This window comes from Empidonax traillii, unplaced genomic scaffold (assembly GCF_003031625.1).
Source record: "Empidonax traillii isolate 1590-97213 ecotype Southwest subspecies unplaced genomic scaffold, ASM303162v1 scaffold26:size2357266, whole genome shotgun sequence".
NCBI classification, from domain to species: domain Eukaryota; kingdom Metazoa; phylum Chordata; class Aves; order Passeriformes; family Tyrannidae; genus Empidonax; species Empidonax traillii.
In genome coordinates this window covers 656539-677673 of record NW_020955219.1, presented here as the reverse complement: position 1 = coordinate 677673, position 21135 = coordinate 656539, and the positions used below count along the sequence as shown (strand labels likewise).

General features: G+C 42.4%; 1 protein-coding gene across 9 annotated transcripts in view; it reads right to left on the bottom strand.

The window, feature by feature from the left end:
- UNC13B (unc-13 homolog B) overlaps window positions 1–21135 on the bottom strand; it is a 208215-nt gene that overhangs the window by 92983 nt on the left and 94097 nt on the right. For 4 of the 9 annotated variants that reach the window (XM_027906444.1, XM_027906476.1, XM_027906460.1 and 1 more), the window contains exons 1-2: window positions 15148–15808; window positions 4522–7070 (exon numbers count right to left, since the gene is read on the bottom strand). The exons of 3 other annotated variants lie outside the window; for them this stretch is intronic. In XM_027906444.1, coding sequence (XP_027762245.1) covers window positions 4522–6979 — 2458 coding nt within the window. In that variant the 5' untranslated portion in view covers window positions 6980–7070; window positions 15148–15808. Of the gene's footprint in view, window positions 1–4521; window positions 7071–12557; window positions 13273–15147; window positions 15809–21135 lie in introns of those variants that run through there. 2 more of the 9 variants (XM_027906469.1, XM_027906453.1) reach the window with 2 other exon arrangements.

Here is a 21135-nt window from a genome sequence, read left to right as displayed (position 1 = left end):
AATAATCTTAATACAGAAGTGGAGCTGCTGTTTATCACACAGGAAAGAAAACCTGTACTTATTATAGAGAGAAATAGAATTTATTCCTCCTTTCCCCCGGACTGCATCCACTGCCTGCATCTGAAGCATCCCTGCTGCTTCCCTCCTCACCCCCTGTACATTTTGCCCAGTATGAGGAAACAGACAGCTCCCACGGAACACATTTTGCTTTTGCAAATACCATAACGCAGAGAGATATTTTCTGGGTTTATACATCTAGGCAATTTTCCTCTGAGAAAAAAAAAAAAAAATCCAGAAGCCTCCTACACTAAATCTCATGTTTATGGATAGGCAATTTCAGGGCTAGTAAAGTTACATGAGAGTCATACTCAAAACTTCCGGTACAGACACGATATTTTTTAAGTCCTCCAATCAGATAATTCTCTCCCTGCACAGAAGAATCATATTACTCATTTGCATATGAAAGATGGAGGGTAAGGAATATCTTCATGGCAACAGGAGACACTCAAACTGGTTTAAAAGCAAAAATAGTTTTTGAAGTTACTGTCTACATGGGTATAATTACAGACATGCAATCACTAAGACAGGAAAATAGAGAAGCTATTTTAACTCAATTGCTAAGGAGAAGTCAAATTACTTTAGCAAATGAAGTGCTGGATTGTAGATAAAATAAAAACCCTACTTTCCACCTTAAGACATGCCTGCATGGATGCTCATTAGGGAAGAAAGCCTCCGGACCACCCTGCAGGCTTCTCCTTTTTAGCTCATGGAGGAGAAATCACAATGAGCAGGATGCTGCTGTCTCCTACCCAACAGCCGGTGTGGCAGAAGTGCTGTGTTGTGACAGTCAGCTCTGCACAGACCTGCCAACCTGGAGAAGCTGAGGAAATTTGGGGTTCACCCCGGACTCCAGTGGGAACATGTTTTGTTGTGCATGGACACTTCTGACTGTTCTCCTCTGGAGTAATTTTTTATTTTACATATAATATCATCATCCTGCCTGTCCTGTTTTGTTAGGGAAAACCTTCTCACCTAGACAGAGGCAATTCTGCTCCAAGTCCTCTGGTTTTGTCCTTCTTTTTGCACAGTCACCCTAAGCCCTTCCAACCCAAGCCAAATTCTCTCCTGAGCTGGTCCGTGGGGTTGTTTCACTGTGTCTCAGAGCCCGATATCCCTCACTCCTGGGTTTTTAACTCCTTTGTACTTGAATGATAATCCTTCCTGATGTCTCCCGTGGACTCTCAGAGGGCAGGGGATGCAGAAGACCTGGACTTGTGTCCCCTCTCAGGTCTGCTGTGGCTCTCAGTCACGTCGAGCAGGGAAACCCTGCTTTTAGCCCCCGGCTGGAAAACACTGAGGACAGATGGAGTCTCTGGCAGTGCAACAGCTCAACAGTAGCAAACTACCAGTGAGCATATGCAAGCTACACATTTTTCAAGAGCGTGTTCACTTCGCTCATTTGGGACTGATTTTCCACAGAAAATTCCTTGACATGGACTAGCACTGCCAAATTTTAAGACCTCAGGGCACTAGAGTGTCTCAAATATAGGTCAAACTTATTTTTATACAAAAACAAAGAAATAAATCTTGCATTAGGCTAATTTTTTAATTAAAAAAAAAAACACAAACAAACACAACAAAACATTTTAGCTTAAATTCCATACATATCTTTGATTTCTGATCCCCATCAGTTGGGGGACAGTTGGGGACAGTTTCAGGTCAAATATAAAATTTGGCAAAGCTCTGAGTAACTGCAGACAAAGATCTAAAATCTTGTGTCTCAGTATAGCATGTGCATTTCATCAGTGGTCACTAACTTGGTTAAACCGCTATCACAGAACTCTTCCACTATTCCACTTTTGAGCAGTCACCTTGCATGCACAAAAATCTCTATTTCAGGACTTTTAGTAAAAAAACAAACAAACAAACAAACTTATCTTCATCTTCGCTTTCACTTTTTTTTTCTTTTTCTCGAATTCAAATTTTAAAACCTTCCCCAGACTTTCAGGGGATATTTCAGGGGATATTTTATTTTCTCTCTTTTGACTTCCAATAAAACACAACAATTACTTACATGCATCTGCCAACTTCCAAATTCTTCTGGTAATTTGCATCTGTGTACAACTATAAATAAATTAAACCTTTACGCCAGTGCATCATCTCTGATTCACCAAAACATGCAGATTTACCAACACCTTCAAAGTTATCATCCATTCCTTGGCTGCAGGCTGCTGCCAAACATATTTAATTAAATACCCCAAACTGAACTTTTGAGCATACATGAGCACCACAGCGGTTCAGGTTCAGAACCAAAAAACCACAGCTGCAGAACTGGGTTTTCAGTGGACCTTACCCAGGAACTGGAAAGCCTATTAACAACAAATTACATTTTTAAAGTGAGACATAAACACTTATCTACTGCTGGGAAAAAAAACAAACCAACTAGATTTCATTGCATTCCAAGTACGATGCTTTTTCCAAAGGAAGAAAATAAAGGCTTGGCTCAAACTTGAGTACATGAAAGCAGGACATAAAACTGCAGCTTCTCTTTCTTTAAAAATACAAACCAGATCAACACCATTTCAGAGAGTCATAGAATCACAAAACGGCTTGAAGGGACCCAAACATAATCTAATTTCAATTCCCAAAGAGCTTCCCTGCCTAGCTCTGAGGGTCCTGACTGCTTTGCTTCCTGACACCTCCAGGGGTTTTTTCTCTTCCTTTTCTTATCCTTTAACCAGTGTTCTCCACTACCTTTGACTCCTTTGACTCGTCCCATTTCTCAGAGCACATTTCCTGCATCACTATTTCATCACACACTTATTTTTATAGCTTCAGTTGCCAAATCTAACGTGTAGATCCACCTTTACGTGAGTGTCACATGAGCACCAACTCTTTTGTCAAGTCACTAGATGATGTTCAGGAGAACTGAAGCAGGGAGGCTCAGGAGGGCCAACGCACCCTCAAGCCAGATTTGAGGTACAAAGTCCAGCTCTATTCCTCCTTCTCCTCCTTAACTGTTTTGGCTACTTCTCTCCTTGTGAACACGCCTGTACTGCTCAAACTCTGCTGAAATGAGCAGCCTCCTCTCACATTCAGAAACAGGCTATTTCAATACTTCTGCTGCACTGTGACATATGCTAATCCAAGCCAAGCCCCTGTCTGTTCCCTTGGGTCCTAAAATTAGGACATATGTCCAGACTTGAGCACCATGCAAACACCACTGGGAAAAAAAAAAAAAGGAAAAAAAGCACGTCTGCCAAGCCTTCCAACAAATCCCAGTGTTTACCTCACTAAAAACCTATTGTTTAATCCAACTCTCTATTAAAGACCTTCTATAAAATAAAGCAGAGAGCTTATTACAAGCCTTATGATCTGCATAACTGAGAAGGTCACTGCACTGGTACAGAACTCAAATACAGGTTGACAGATTGTTTCTTCACAATGAAAGCACAGTCACTGGAAAAGCACTTGGAGTTAGACAATTCTTCATGTCAGAAGAAGAGCCCTCTGATTACTCTGACTAGCTTTCATGATTGCAAGAAGAGTGAACACGGTATTTGACACACAGAAGTTCACAACAAGGATGTGAAGATTTCAACCTGCAATTCAAATATCTTCCACCCTTGAAACAAAGCCTCTTCTCTTAACTGTGTAGTGATTTGGATGGAGATGACACCAAGGAAGTCTTCCCACTGCCTGGAGAGGAAGGGGGCAGATGGACTAACATTTCAAGTTTAGGTTCCGTTTTACCTATCAAAGGCCTATCAAAATGTGTCCCATCAAAGGATGCTGGTCAGCTCTGTCTCCCACATGCTCAGGGATAGATTTAGCAGCACATCTCCACCACTGTTTCAACTCACATTGGCGCTTCAATATCAGTCCTGGAAACAAGGCAGGTAGCTCCACACAAATGAACAATTTCTCATCTCAAGGACAAGTTACAGGAACAATACCAAAATACAAGTCTCAACCAATTTGTGTGTGTGTTTTGTTTTGATTTAATTTTTATTTTTAAAGGGTCTGCACTAGGATAACATCTAGCAGTGATTAAACACTGAGAACTCCCACTTCATGATAGAGTCACTTGAAGTCTAGATCCACTGAACTCACAAAACTGCAAATCTGGATACTTACAGCCCAAATGCACACTTTGTTATCACATGTCTTAGCTATTATATTTAACAAGAAACCAAGTCACGAATTATGATGAAAAACTTTAACACCTGCTATTTTGAAGAAGCACTGCAAATCTCCCTGTCTGAAAAAAAAAGGGAAAAAAAAAAAAGAAAAGAAAAAAAAGAGAGAAGTGAAGCTTGCTAACTGGCATTTTAGTGTGTTACACAATACATTTTAGAGGGTTTTGTCAGAAGTGTTGTACAGCGTATCTACTTGCCTCTGTAACTATTTGCTCACAATTTCTAATAAACTGTTTACCCACATAATGAGGTGTTGGCCGCTGGTTGCACAAACAACAGATTTTGACATCTCCTCAAAAACATTTTTTTTTTTTCATTTTACCTGAATTTGTCTCCTCAGCAGAAATCCCGTTTCCTTCCTGCGCTAATCCTTTTAAGAGTCTCCTACGCATTTGTCTCTTTTCCCTCAGCACATTTTTGAAATTGTTGATGCATTTGTTCAGGTAGATGGTCTCTGCGCACACCTTGTCCAGGCTCATGGGTCTGCACTCCTTCGCTGGCTCAGGTAGGGTGTTCACATCTTCTCCAAGCTCCTCAGGAGGCAAGCATTGCCCAGCAGGGATTTCACAGTCAGATGATGGCACCAAACTGGAAACAGGAGGCTCGTGAGGAACACAGGAAAGACTGGAAGGAGCAAATTGCATCTGAGCAGATGCTTCACTGTTGACATTTGTGTTTGCCTGGCTCTCAGAGGACTGACTAGGAGGGGTTTCTGCAAAGTTGTCAGAGCTACCACCCATACCTGAACTGGTCAGCATAAGTGTGTTGTCATCATCCATCTGTAAGCCACTATCATTTTCCAAAAGCATTTCAGAATCACTTGTTTCCAGTTTATGAAATACCACCTGCAGAGCAGACCTGAAGTGGTGAATAGCTTTCCCAAGCTTATTGGTGTAAAACTTCATGTCTACAAGATCAATGTTATCCCGGGAATGGTCAAGGAAATACTGTGAATTTTCCAGGACATCCCTAAACACCTGATCAGTTGGATCTTGATCATTCAGGTCCATTTGGATCATATCTTTCAAGCTGTCACTACTATCAGCCATTTCATCCGTTGTATGATCATAGCTAATGGTTGTCACCCCACTAGAAACATCTTCTCTTTGAATATCGACTTTCTCTGCACTGGTTAGTTTGCAGGAAGCATCACAGTCTATTTCAATTTCTTCTGTGGTTATCCCCTCATCTTTTTCTAGAAGGGAAGAGCAATTCTCAGTGACGTTTTCAGTGTCAAGCCTGTGCTCACCAACATTATTTGAAGAACACATCTGTTTCGCATGGCCAGGAGAGTCAGATGAGCAGCAGTGGTTTCCATCACCTGATCTGGCCAAACCAGTCACCTGTGGATTTTGCAGAGGTTCATGAAGGACCTGGCGAATGTCACTGTCATCTGAAGGCTGCTCACTGCAGCTTATTGTTTGTGCTTCCTTTCCAGTCTCAGACACCGAGCTGCTTTCCTTAGTCAAGGCTGATTTCTGTGCAGAATCAGGTCTCTGCCCTGAGCACTGTGCTTTCCTACTCGTGCTTTTATACTTGACCTGGCATAAGTCTGTTTGGAGTTGCCCAACTGCATCAGTTCTCTGAGCTCCATCAGGATTCACCAAGTTGTGATGATTTTTCTTGAAGCCGGACTGCAAAGAGACTGAATCCGTTTTCTGGCCCTTCTGGCCATTCTGCCGCTTTTGCTCCTCACTGGTAGCAATCCGGACCCCTGAGCTCTGCAGAAGGATAGACTTTTGTAAGATAAAGTCTCTCTGTTCACAGCTGACAAGTTTCACAACTGCTGGTCTTGGCATTAATGGCTTGCCTGTACCCACATCTGATCTATAAGCATCTTTTATATACTTACTGCACTGAATACCATTGAAGCAGTGATACTCAGACAAGAAGCTGCAGATAAGCTCTACTGTATTTTCACCATCTTTCTCTGGGATGCCATAAAAATATAATACTGGTTCTTCCTTTTGTACCTCCTTTCTTGGCTCTCGAGCATGTGTACCCTGAGTTTTGCCACCAGAACCACCTTGTAGGCCTTCTATCTCACTCAAGACTGTATCCACGCAGCTGGAGACTTCATCCACAGAGCCTTTTATCAAGGTGAGGTGCTGACGGAGCTCTGCGATCTCTGTCTGGATTCGACTTATGCCCTGGAGCTCTTTAACAATGTAATCAACCACATCAGCTGAGCGATCTCTTGACTGCCTCCTACGGCTCTTGTATGCAGTGGGCTTCTCCTGGGGAAAGCACCCTTGCCTTTCGGCTGCATCCCTCCAGCTCATGGTAATGCTCAGAGAAGAAAGGTCCTGCCCCTCAGACACTCTGCTCTTTATTTCAGAAGAGGTCTGTGTGATACCATCAGAAGAATTTCCCTGCAAGTCCTTCTTGTTCTGCTGGACTGAACACGGTATTTTCACATAGCCATCCCAGTTCAGTTCCACCTCACCGACACAAACTTCATTGACTGCCTTGGAATCACGTCCTCCATCCTGATGAAAGTCTCCTCCAGCCGTGGAAAATTCAGTGCTCCCGGGGCTCCTCTTTATTCCACAAACAAACACGTCTGTTTCAATCTCCACTGGGGATAGCTGGCACCGATGTGCGTGGTTTGAATTATCATCTACCTGGCCTTGAAGGAGCCTCTTCATTTTGTCCCGCAGAAACAAATGGAGTTTTTGCTTCCGGAATTGTTTCCTGCCCCACAGTTTTACAACAGGTTTTCTGTGCAGAAGTGAAATTTCATTTTCTTGCTTTTTCAATCTACTTCTAGCAAACATCATCAGCTGCACCTGCGTTTCTCATAGTGCTACAAGCTGCAAAAGCACACATCAATCACAACTTGCATCCAGTTTTTATTCTGTCATGAAGCAGCTACCAAAAGAGGGGAAAAAACGTTACGGTTTGGTTCAGATAGAAATAGCCCAAGGAAACTTAAGCAGCAGAATAATAAAAAAAAAAAACAAGAACAGCATACACGTAAAATCAGACAGAAAGAGGATGTGCTATTTAAAGTGTATAGACATTGTCTTGGTTTTGGCCACCTCCCCTGATTGGGTTCGTCTTTGTCGAAATATTCAAGAAAGGGAAAAAAAAAAAAAAAAAAGATCTAAAGAGCAATTGTGGTCATTCCCTTTTTCTACCAGGTTTGCAAATTGCTCTAAGCTTGAGTTCCTGGCTATGGTGCACTATGTGATTTAATTACTCCTCTGAATACAGAATTCTGACATTAGAAATTCTATCCTTGCACATTTCCTTTCCTTTCAAGTTCACAATCATCTTCATTCCTTCTTTCTTCAAACCAAAGCAGAAATCAAATTCAACTTGGCGCACTACCAGCTAGCCCACAGGAATTGCACAAAGTGATGTAAAGTGGCAGGAAGACTGGATGACAGATTTCAAATGTAAAACCTTTCTGCTATTTTAATACTTTCATCTTAATATTTTGCTTCCAAACAGTATTAAAAAAAAAAAAAAGAAAAACACCAAAATGAAGCAAACCCAAAAAACCTCAAAGTTTGCGAGCTCCTGAGCTAACCTGCAGTTAAATATGCCACACTCAGCATATGCGCAAACAGGCTGAGCTGACAGCAGGAAGATTCTGTACGTCACTTCTACTACAACTCCCAAGATTTTGCAGAGGATCCTTTTCCCTGATTTAAATCCCCTCTACAAAGAGCAAAATAAAAACAAAAACCACCCACAATGCGAACTACTTCAAACTTTCATGTGTCTTTGCTTCACTTAGTAAGCAACATAACAATCAGCTTTTTCCTCCATAGTGTAATGCAGACAGAGACCCATGTAGAGAATCTTCTGGAGCCAGTGTGACTGGAGAACACAAGTGTATTTGATGATTCAGTTTGGACTTGCCGCTGAAGCAGATATTCTTTCTCATATTCCAAGGTGAATGAAGGCCTATAGTACCTGTCTTCCATTTTTGAGATTACCTCGTTCTCAAAAAAAACAACCCCAAAACATTTTCAAGCTCCACAATGCACAAACCTAACCATCACACCATCACATCCACTCTCTCCAGAGCTCACAGAAGCTTTCACCTGGTGCCTCTTTGGGAGCGCATACAACGACTCCCGTTTTCAAAGCACTAACTCAAAGTTTCCAAACACTGACTCAAAGTTTCTTCACCTGCACTGATCCCAAGCTGCTCAGGTGCAGAAATCCTCCCTAATACGTCCTCAGCTTCACCTCAGCTGGTTGTGCTGCTGCCAGCTTTTGCCTGTTAGCGAGCATTTTCATGGTGAGCATTTTGTTTTCACTTTCCGTTGCTTCATTTTGTGGGCAGGAAAGGAGAGAGTGTTTCTTGATCTGGAGGAAGCAACACTGCAAATACCAATCTCTATAATGACAGCTTAATTATTATGCTATAACAGAGGTTGCATCTGTGCTTCAGGTTTTAGTCCCATCATTGAGCATCTCTGCTGAACTACCATACCAAAAGCAGCATCTGCTCTTATGTAGAATTAACAAATTCTCTGCAGAATTGATAGCTGCTTAAAAGTAAACAAGTTTTAATTTTACAGAATTTTCAGGCCACTGTTTCAAAAAAAAAAAAAAAGGTTGTTTTTTTAATGTCTTTCTTATCTAACTACTCCCTCATAGAATAGGGTTGACAAAAGAACTATTTTCTCAAACTCTCTTCTTCCCCACAGTTTAGCTACTTTCACTTGATTGGGTAACTGATGTTTAACACCAGAAAATCACTTCTCTAACAGCATTAAGAAGTGAACCCTCAGAGACCAAGCCCCTCGATTCAATGGCAGCCAAGAAAGAAGGCTCCACAGCTGTGGCTCCCTACGAGTGTTGCTTGAGGGTAGCACACAGAAATGCTAATTTCAAATATTATCCAGCATATTGAAGTACAAGTGCTAGGAGAAAAACCTACCTATGCTTGTGTAAGGTTTCCCTCAGAAAGCTCAATCTTCATCATGTTTCCTTCTGCACTCAGCTTTGAAGGCACCAGAGGGGCTTAATGATCATTTTAGTTAAAAAAAAAAAAAAAATCAATTTTTTTTTGTTTGCTCTCATCTCCTTTGTCTGCTGCAACTTTAAACAGCAGCAGTTTGATATAGAAATCACTTTTGCCTGCTGAACACTCACTTGCAGGACTGCAGCTGTTCCAAAGCTGGAAGCTCAAGTGCAAACAGCACAGTGCTGTCATTTTTATTTATATATACAGTGTTTGTGGTTTATGTATATGTATGTATGTATATATAGGTGTATATATAGATGTACAAGAATACCTATTTCGCTGGAGATTTTTGAAAAAACATCTTTGATTCCATCAAATACCATCAGTACCTTTCCATCTTACCCCAAGAAGGACAGAAACTGTTTCCTCCCAAGCTGGGAACAAGGCCAGAGCAGAACACGTGGACAGCAGCTCTAGCTCAGAGGGAAGCCTCCCTACCTCTCCCTGCAGTGGGTGGAAATGAACGGAAATTGCTGTTTACCACCAAAGAGCAAATCACTGCCCACTTAGAAGAATGCCAAGAACCAAGTAAGAGAATCGCCTTCTTTGCACCTCTCCCACAGGCTTCCTCTTCCTCCATTCCCCTCTGGGCATTCATTCGCCCACCTCATTCTGTGGGCTGTCCCCACAGTTCCTCTGCACCTCCTGCCAGGGTCCTTCACTCCTCCTCTCCACCCAGGGCTGTGTGTGTGCTCCTGTCCCATTCCACTGCTCCAGACTTGGGTGCTCTGCAGTCGCTTGTGCCCTGTAAAGATCCCTTATTCCTCTCATGTTGCCTGTGTTAGGGTCATACTTTTTTGTAGCACCAACGTGCAAAGCGACAATGAAAGTTAATGCAGGTTCAGCCAAGGGGGGGGAAAAAAAAGCTAATCTAGATGCAAATCCTTGCTGAAGTCTTTTTCTCTTCCAGAATCACTCCAGGAGCCACAGTAACACATAACAAGAAATCAACTCTTTAAAAAAGAGAGTATTTGGATCCTGGTATCCTGCCAAGATGCTGTGATCCCTCACTGACTACACAAGGTTTGTTCTGATCGCCTTGTTAGCAGGCATTTCTCTCCAGAAGAACTCCATGCTCAGTTCAGTGCAGCTGTCTCTGGGGATGCAGGCTGGAGAGCAGCATGCAAAGGCACCATCATTTCTATGTTGCCTAAATTCTCAAAACAAAGCAACACTCAAGGTAAGCATAAGGAATACATTGGTGCTTTACTTGGGGAATTTTTGGGTTATTTTGCTATTTCCATGAGGACAAAGCTGACATATTAAGATTTTTAACAGGGGAAACACATGAGCTACCACAAACACTGCACAGCTTATTACCTTGTCACTGGACACACTTATGCAATATCCTTGAACAACATCCATGAACAACAGTTACTTTTCCTCCTGACATATGGATTTGCCATGACAACAGGAGCAAAAGCATGGCATGCCAGCATCCATGAAGGAGAAAGAAGAACATGAGAAATCCCATGAAGGAATAAAATGCAATTATATTATCTCTGCTGTGGCTCAGTCATATTATACACTTCGGGCACTGGGAGAAGGCCAGGCTCTTCCCAGGGAGAGGGGATGGCTGCAACCCACTCTGAGCAGCATCTTCAGCTCTGTGAGTCACTGGACCAGCATGGTCCAAAACAAAGCAAGCATTTTGGTGCCTTCAGCACTGCCCCATGCTGCAGTGAACTGCCTGCAGTCCAGTGGAAGAAAAGGGTGTGGAAGCACAAACCCTATGTCCATTAAACCTCTGCTAAAATGAGGTGCGTTTATCTTAAAATCATAAAATTGTTTAGGTTGGAAAAGACCTTTAAAACCATCAAGTTCAACCATTAACCTAGTACTTCCAAGGCCGTCACTAAACTAAGTGCCACATCTACATATCTTTTAAATACTTCCTGGGAGGCTGATTTCACCACTTCCCACTTGGGTAGCCTATTCCAATATCTGACATCCTGCCATTTTTAATGGCTATCTGGTTTTCATCACACCAAGGTAAATACTGAGACACCTTTACCCCACAACATCGTGCTAGAAGGTGCTGGTACCTTAGAGTACACGTGATGTTCAAGGTCACCAGCAAAGAGATTTAAAAACAATTAAGTATGATCAGAAAAACATTTCACAGCAGCCTCTTTGGCTATTGATTCGTGCTACTGAGTGAAGCCTTTTTGATTAGATTATATTTACAGTATCTTCCACACAAAGTGGTATTGTATTACCTCTACTAGCAATTACACTAGGAAAAGCAATAAAATGACTGATGAATGGTCTTGCTACTTTATAAAGAACCATTTAAAAATGAAGAATACCAATAACTAAAATGCAGGACATTCTGGGAATAAAAAAAATTGTCATGAACAAGAGAAAGAAAATCATGGCTAAGGCTGCCATAGCAACATCGCCCCAGCACTCTGCATGCTGAAACATTGACTCTTCCTGAGAATATAACAGCATTTTTAAACACATTAATTGCTGAATTAATCCTAACAACAAGGCTTGACAGAGGTATGAAGGGTTACCATCAGTTTTGCTGATGCATGACTTCTGGAGATGAGCGTGCAATTTTCTAATTAAAATGATTACATTTAATTTTGGGTTGGATCATATCTGAACATGGCACTATTGCTTTGCTTCTGAGAATGTGTCTCTCTTCAAACCTTCTCCTGGTAACTAGCAAAACCTCTAACTTTTGGGTCCTGGCATGGATGATTAAGAAGGTACTGAGCTGAGCAATCCTGGGCAAAAAGCAGGAGAGCTGGGGAACAAAACGTACTGTTGAGAAACATGTTCACCTCAGGACATTTTGGCTAAAATGCTAAGCTGCAGAAGAGACACATGGAACACCACAGTGGATTAAAGATGAAATACATCCATGCCATTGAACAGACAGTAGTTACAAAAGAACAAAAGTAATTGTAAAAACAAACCAATGTGAGCAGAGGAACTATTACTCAGTCCCTCAGCAACCCTTTCACAGTTCCTTTGCAGCATAGACTCAACTTAGGTTCTTGTTCAGGAATTACTGCACAAGCTGCAAAACAACATCCCAGCCCCACCTGTACAACTTCCTTAAGTTTTTTAGTGTTTCCAACTGTATTTTCCGGGTTTCTTGTACCTACAACGTCTCTTTTAATACAGATGAGCAAAAACTGTAACGGAACACTTCAGTGCAGGCATCAATGACAGCCAGCCTTCCCAGCTGACAGGTTCAAGGAAAAGAAACCCCACACTTGAAATCTTTCCAAAGCAGTTTGACAGATGTGATAAAAGGTCAGGTGTGGTCAGTCAGTCACCCTCATGGTGGAAAAATGATCCAGGGAATACTGCATATTACACAGTTCTGCACCTCCCACATCACAGTTATTTCTTACCTTTTGCACAAAGCCATCCAACCAAGACAAAAAAGCACCTCTGAATAATATTTTGCTGCACCAGCAAGTGCAGCTACAAAGTGAAGGAACAGTAAAAATCACAAACTATGAGTGTACAACACCCACTGAAGTGTTCTGAGTGCATTCAACAATGTAAAAATTTCTGTTGCAAAACAGCATGAAATTAAATTAACGTAATTAAAGAGTATCACTATGTAGTAGAACAAGGAGATAGCACTCCCTGCCTTAACTCCTTAACACCCTCGACAAATGTAGGGACCACCACAGTAGTCAAATGTGTCTCAGCTTTCTGTAAAATGGGACTAATGTCAGTCATTCAGATGACATCCCTTCAGTGAGCACAGATGGAGAAGGACTAAGTTGTCCAGGCCTTAAGTCCAGCTGTCTTGGGAACCCCCGGAGGGCACCTCAGCACCAGGCAGCCCTTCCATCCTTTGGGATGTGCTCATTTCCCTCTGCAGTGCATCCTTCTGTCACAGCTTTTCCTGCAAGCTGAAAGCAGCAGTGGCTGGCACAGAGATGCATCGCTCGCAGTAACAAATGAGGTCTGTCATCACCTGGCAGCCAGGAAAAGGCGGCATCCAGAGACAGAAATAGGGGTTGTCCCCAAACGCAGCGGGAGGCACAGCCTGGAAGCTGCCGACTATGGCAGTGCAAAGGCTCATGCCTTGCAAGCAGCAAGCTGAGTCTGAGGCACTTACCTAGTTCTGAGGCAACACTGTGCTGAGATAAAGGTAAAAAGGATAACTGACTACCAAAAATAGAAATCACAGCTGTTTCTGTCATTCTTATGTAAAAATTTCTTGACTCCTTATCAGAGAACACAAAACCTGAGCAGCAGCTAAGAGCAGTTTAAGAGCAGATGGAGAAACAACTAAGCTCAGCAGCCCCCTTATTTCTAGAGCTTGGGGGTTGTGTACCCAGCTGAATCAATCAGTAAATGTTTGCCCAGGACAACCTAAAGCATTAATTGTTCCTTCAAAGAGATTTATCCCAAATCAGGATCTTAAAGATAAAGCATTATACCGAAAAGACAAGCCAGGACCAAGAAGCAATTTCTAATTAAAAGGAAACAGCTCCAAGGACTGAAACAAAAGTATGGGGGCATGCCAAGTTGGCTGGCCATGGGATCAGAGTCATGGAAATGTCTGTCAGGCTTCAGGGAAAGGTTTGTGATTATTCAGTTACCTCTAACCAGAAAGCAGACAGACAGCTCTGCCAGTATGAAGCCAGTACCTATGGCTTAAATAATGTTTGTGTGCAGCATTATGAAAACACTGAAGGGTGCCAAGAGCTCTGCCTTGACTAACAGCGACAGAATGGGCTGTACCTCTCCTCTACTTGTAACCCAACTTACAGCCCAGTGCCGAGTTACTCTGTGAACTCTCCAAGTGCTGCATTTCTGGCAAGAACCACCATGAAACACATCCATAAGAATTTTCTCAAACTCTCGGTGACTCCCTGAGGAGGTTTGCAGCTGGTTTTTCAGGTGCCAGTGCCTCAGCTCACAGGGACATTCTGGTAGGAGAGGGACAGGCAGCACTCACCAGTGAATTGGGAGACCCTACTTCTGTTGTGAGGGCAGAGAGAGCACAGCCCTGGTACTAAGTGGTGCTACACAAGCTTGCTCACTGATTTGACCTGCTCTGTCCTCCTTTAGGGCAGTCATTCGGCAGCGTTTAGCTGGGATGGGTTAAGGTAATGTATGCAGCAAATGGAATTAGGGTTTTCCAGCTCATGCTACTAAAATGCAGCACTCGGCAACTAAAATCCTCCTGGGCTAAAACTGCAGCTTTACTTCTATAAGCTTTCTCCTTTTCATCTCGAGGACAGAAGACCTCAGCATTCTGTATTAAGTCTTGAGGTTTATCCCCCAAAGGCTCACTCCATTAGCAAAAGAAAGCTGCCCATATAAATGGAAGGAAAACTGAAAAGATATCTGAAACAGTCACACCATCTGCTCTGATTCACGAGCTTGTACAGCATCCTCATCGCTCCTGCATGCCAGTCACTCCATCTCATCAACTCACAAGCTTCTCAGCACAAGAAATCAGGCCAATGACAAACACTCTGTGTTAAAAGCAAGCCTTTCCTCAGTGACATTTAAGGAGAATCAAACCAGTAATTTAATTACTTCAAGTTATTTGCTTTTCAAGTGATCAAATTTAAATTACCCCCAAGCTCTTTCCCTTTAACTCTTCTTCCCATAGTGATTTTGATGTCAAATTCCAGCTGAGATACAAACCCTCCTAACAGAAAAGTATTAGAACTAAACAGACACAACCTCAATTATACCAGTCATAAGACATCTACAATTAGTATCTAATGGGTGAAAACAAAAACTAAGAAACAGAGCATACAAATGAACATACTAAGTGTAAATTGCTTTTACAGAGACATTTTTAAATCCAGTCAGCTTCAAATGGAGCTATTGTATTGCTAAAGTAAACACACACACACGCACACACACACACAGAGCCCACTCTAAAAATAAAGAGCAATTCTCCTTGGTTGCTGCCTACTTGCACTTTATACCGAGCCACTTCATTTGTTCCAATCTTTCACTTACCTTGCTGCTTCAAAATAAAACAAAAGGTTAAAATGTAAAGGAAATTTATAGAATTAATAGAAAACTACAGAATACAATAGCTTGTTCTCATAGAAAATACAAGTCCTGAAGGATTCCTAATCTTGTTAAAGGTTCACCGGATAATGAACTTTCACTATGGAGATTATCAACATATTGTTGGTGTCCCATCTGAGGTATCAGGGAAAGCAACGTTAAAGGCACCGAGAGTTTCCCGTTCCACAGCAGCACTAGGATGAGAAATCACATAAAGTTGAAGGCATGTTTTGAAGGGAATAAAAAATGCAAACAGCTACTAAAAATCCAAAAAGCAAAAAACAGCAGAAGCCAACGATTGTAAAAGCCAAAAATGAAGAAATCCTTTTGGTTTCCAGGAGCATCCCTCAAAAGAAATTCTTTAGTTCCCCACCACAGTGCATCTTTTCCCTTTCTGAGGCTGTACCAAGTACAGTTAAAACTTCATCCTTCTCTTCAGTTGTGACTCAACAGAAAATATTGTACTTCAGAGGCAGAGAGAAAGCTGTGCAGCTATTGCTACTTTACTCCTCCTCGTCAGCTGCCTACTGCCTAGCTCCTCACACACGCAGCCTCCCCGCTCCACTCCTCGCCTCAAAATGATTCTCCACTTTATTATCCATTCAGAAGGAAATACGAACTGATGAAGCCAATCTGACTAAAGACAAAACGCACTCCTTTGGCATTACGAGAGCAGGCAGTGCAGCACAGTGAGCTGATCTCTGCTGGAAAAGAGCTCTGCCTGACTCCTGGCATCCTATGGGACTGTGGAGAAGGGGGGGGCTGGGGGAAAAAAAGCTCAGGACTCAACATAATTAACTAGCTCCAAGAGGATTCTTTGCCCAGTTTATTTTTATCTCTCCTGTTCACCCCCAGACTAACCCACAAGATTCAGCGATGCCCTTGCTGAAACGAATCCAGTTTCCAAGGAAGATAAGTTCTGGTACAAGTGTGGGGGATTGAAACACCCGTTGATCTCTCGTTTCCCAAAAATAAAAGTCACATTGTTACATAAAAGAATGACTGCAGAAGTGTTGTGCACAGAATCAGATCCACTCACGTTGTACTGACACTTCTCTCCTGGGAGTGAGCAGCAGCAGGCACTCATCCTGAAAGAAGCAACTGAATTAAACGCACTGTTCATCTGCCCCACAGCCTGTTCCAGGGGTATCCAACACACTGCTGCTAAGACAATCTTCCTGTTGAACAGCTGATCCGTGCTCAAATCCTCTGTCCCCCCTCTTTATGCACCCAACACAAGCACCCACCTCCTTCCCGAATACTGATTCTCTGCCTTTAGCATCAAAGGCACTGTATGAGTGCTGCTTTTGCTCAAGGACAACTCACTGCATCTTTCAAAACAGTGTCTTTTCACAGTGTGGGGTGGGATTTTGAAGAGGCCTATATGACTTAGCTGTGGAAATGCCACTATCCTCCCATCTGTTCGAATACCTCCTACCTCCTTGTGAGCCAGCCTTGCTGTGAACGATAAATCCCCTCCAATGTCTTACCTACACCAGAATCAACTTTTATTCACCACTTCCTCCACAATCATCACTGTGCTCCCACCCCTGCCCTTGCTGAGGGGGATATTCTCCCAGCACCTTCTACCCCCTGCTCCCACAGCTCCATCCCAGCACTTTGCTGTAGTGCCAGCTGACAATAAAAAGGCTGGTGTCCCTATCAGCTCATTTCTTTGATTTGGGTAAGGGCAAGTTTTGCACACAGGTAGACCAATGTCATGGTTTACATCACCGTCTGAGCAGCACCACGAGTGACCTGCACCTCTGCTCTTTCCATGAGCAATGCCTCTTTCAGTCAGGCACAGAAACCACCTTCCAGACCCCCTGTAAGGCTGGTGTTCCTCTGTGGTTGCTCATATCCTCCAGCCCCCAGAATACCCTCTCATTTTTGCTCTTTCCCTTGCTGCAGGGGCAGGGACTATGGGTCAGAGTTTGAGAAATGCTTTAGCTTTAAATGATTTTAAGAGTCTGACCCTAAGTTTCTCATCAGATATATATTTCCGTCCCACCTGGAGAACAGGGCTCCAGCCCAACTGAGGGCACCGAGTCCCACTGCAACAGAAATTATTCCACTAAACACATCAATTATAGCACTTGAGCTCAGAGTTGAAGCTTTGCATGAAATTCATCCACATAAAGCCGAAGACTGCCCAACTGAGAAAATAAAATGCAATCCAGGATTTGCACAGCACTTAGTATCTTCAAAGCCCTGCCTGTGAATAAGATGAAAAAGATCCTCTGAGAGGTCTCCTTCATAGCAGTAGCTTAAAAAAAAAAAATTAAGTATCCATCAGACAACACTTTCTTATTTGCATTAATTGTCTACAGCACCTGAAATTAGACAGTCTTACAGGTTTTTGCGTGTCTCTTTCCAAAGATCCTACTATAAGTGGAACCAACATCATCTTGCCATCCTTGCCTCTATCCTTCCCCTTTCTTCCTTCCTTGGTCTTTGCCCATTCCTGCAGCCATCGGTACCAGGCATTAGCACATCAAAGTGCCAAACACAAGGCTGCTCTAGCCACAGTTCCTGAGACCCAAAAAAACCTGTGCAAATTTCCAAGCACTGCCACATGAAATCCCAATACTCCCATGGCTGTCATATAAGAACAGGAGCAGAAAAACACATGGAAAAAGTGAGCAGGTCTCAACAGAGACAGGAGACATTGCTAATGGAGGTCATGAGCAATGAAATGTTGGAAAAATGTCACTGCCCTCGCTACAGCTCACAAGTTGCTGGAGAGGAAAATGTGGCTAAAAAAGACAAAAAGCAGGTGCCCTCAGAAGCAAGAAAGGTGGCACCCTCCAAACATTTAGAACCCCTTACCTAATGCACAGGAGACGGAAACACGCTTTTTCAGAGATTTCTTCTGAAATAATAAAGATAATTCATAATTGTGAAAAATAGGCATGACTTGTCTATTTCTGACTTGCCTATTTTATGACTCTAAAAAAAAACCAGTGAGAAAGAGTATGCTTTACCTTAAGGCTGAGAGCACTGAGTTATTTGCCTTCTACAAGAGAAATAAACTTGCACTTAAAAATTTAAATACTTCTTACTGCAATTATTTAATTCACCAACAGATTTTAATTTTAGGTTGAGCCAGCAGGGAATTATTAAAACTGATAAAGCCAGGCTCAGCTATATAGGCCAAATGCTTTGATGTCTGCGAGGTATACATTACCCTTTCTTCTTTTTTAATCCTCATTATCTATTTCATTCCAACTTCCTGTAAAGTAGTGAATTACTGATAAAATTGTAAAAAGTAAGCAATTCCTTCATGAGCACGAGTGGATTAATGAAAGGAAAATGAGCACTCTTTGAGCACAGGTCCTGCTCCTCCCTCTCCCACACTTACGTCCCATCTCCCTGCAGGAAGACAAGCAGGAACATTTCTAGTGTCCTGGCTCTGGGGGAAGCACAGAATTGAGTGGCTAAGGAAATTAGACGATAAGAATGTTACACAGAGAGATGAAAAAGAAACAAGAGGGGGAAACTTAGAGAGAAAAGTCAATTGAGAGAGATTGTCTGGTACTGCAGGGGAAAACTCTGTCCAACTCACTTTCACGTTTAGTTTGTCTCACAAATGGCCCTGGACATCTCTGATTCTAGAGCTCTCTAAAATAAAATTTTTATTTGAATGAAAAAAAAAAAAAAAAAAAAAAAGCCATCTGTCCCAAGTGCAATTGCCCGCTGCATCTCCCTGAAGGCAGAGTTTTCAGTAAGGCAGCTTGAGTTCAATGCTTCACTAGACCTTATGAGTTCAAATACACTGTGTAAACTTTATCAATTTATTCAGCAGTCAAAACACACTATTTATTATGTTTTTTCAAAGCCACAAGAAGATTAAATCAATCAGCAGTCTAAATACGAAGTGTTAATGAAAAAGCAGCGACCTCCTGCTGTTTGACAGCTGTCCTCAATGAATAGCAGCTTTGAGGAGCTGAGCATCACACAACTCCTAGCAGGGCTGCTGAGACCGAGTGTGGAAGAGGAGACTTTATGTTCTGAGGCATTAAAAACTACCCTGACAACGATGCTGCTGTTGTTACAGTAGCTCCAGAACACACTTACGAAACATACGCTTAAGACATTGCTTTCAGAAGAAAGAACAACTTCAGGAAGGTTTCATTCAAAGCACTGACTCTTTCTTTTACCCTTAGGAAAGGCTAAGGCAAGGTGCAAGGGCAACATGTGAACTCGGAGAGGAAAAAAGATACATGTATCTCCTATAGCACCTTGAGCACCTTGGAAACTGGTAATGGCCAGACATCAGCATTGAAAGAGTTGAAGAAAAAGGAGATAACCTTACCCAAAGTTCTCACCCTTTAAAAAGTTGGGGTTTTCCCTCTCATACAAGTTGCGTTATTTTGTTTATAGAAAAAGAATGGCACTGGCTCATTGGAAAAAAAAAAAAAAAAGCTAAAGATCAGAGGTTTGGGTACTGCTTACCTTCCAAAGCCAGACAATCTAAGTCCCTTTGTTGTCAGTGGCTGTGACCAAACCACTAGCTGACTCATCTTCATAGAGAAGATGTCTACATTCAGCATGTTATCCTCATTTGACTGTAAGGAAATCTGCTGAACTCTGAGACATGAACATTTCTCAACTAATAGAAAGAAAGACTTTCACATACCTGGGAATAAAGAATATTTCCATGGCCAAGAATGCAGTAAAATTCAAGAACTGGGATTTTTGCTAGGTTAATGACAAAAATTACTTAACATAGCACCAATGGTTTTGAAGAGCTGTGAATTATACACTTCACAGTTTAGGCCAATCTTTATCAGGCAGGGATTAATCATAGACCTTAGAGCTGCTTACAATGAGTCCTCCCATCTCTGTCCCTCTAAAGGAGCTGCTGCCCCACCAGACAAAAACTCCTCCCAGAGGCTAGAACAGGTCTAGTCTGACATGGGAATTTTTAAGGTGTAAAATCCTTAAGGGAGTATGGGTCATGAAGTTACAAAAGCTTGGATTATCATCCTCCATTTGATTTGTTTATAGTCATCATTTTCACTCAAAATGGCAATGCCCTTCTTAAGAGATGTGAGGCAGCCCTTTAAATGCACAGGCTAGACCTGCCTGTCCCTTTCTTGTCTCCATGTGGATGTTTGCACTCTTGGCTTTGGGGTACCAAAAACCAAATGCTGTTAGCTCTGCAACCCAGCACTTCACAGAAGAGGCTATTTTATTCCTCATTCAGTAGGTTCCAGCCTCTTCAGGGCAGAAACAAGCCTTGGCTCCCAGACACCACACTCCTTCCAGAAGCTGCTGCCAAGACAATACCAATCCCACTCGTCACAGCCCACACCATTCTTCAAAGTCAGGGTGATGAGACTTTAAAAGCAGAGCTGTCTCAGGTGACAGCCTGTGGGGTAGCACGATGTCCCCTTGTGCCCCAGCAATGACAGACACAAAGCCTTCCTTAATGTGCTTGAGGAAAACAGCAAAATACCCCCAGAGCTTTTGCCCTGGGTTTTGGCTGCCCATCTGAACACACAGAAGCCCTTCTCTCGCTGAATTGTCATTCTCTTTTTTTAATCAAGAAATTAAGTCGAAGATGGACTCTTAGAAAAATGATGCTGCCTTTTTCCACTCAGACGACTTGAAAATTTTAACAGCTGGGTGTCCCTGTTCCAGAAACAACTATTATCCTGGCTTTTAGACTAGAGTCAGTTTGAATACCTTAGGTCAACAGGCAGCATTTATAGCAGAGAAAACTCTCCCTCTGCTGCCTCCTCCTTCAAATTACATGTCTCTCCCTCCTAACTGCATCCAAAACGTAAGGACTTGATAGTTCATGAAATTGGAAAATTACAATCAATGCGTTAATTGCACATCTAATTAAATAATCAGCGTTCCTAAAATGCAAAGGCATCTGGGCACAGACATGTGCTGGGGGTGGAAAAACCTGTAATTACACTCTCA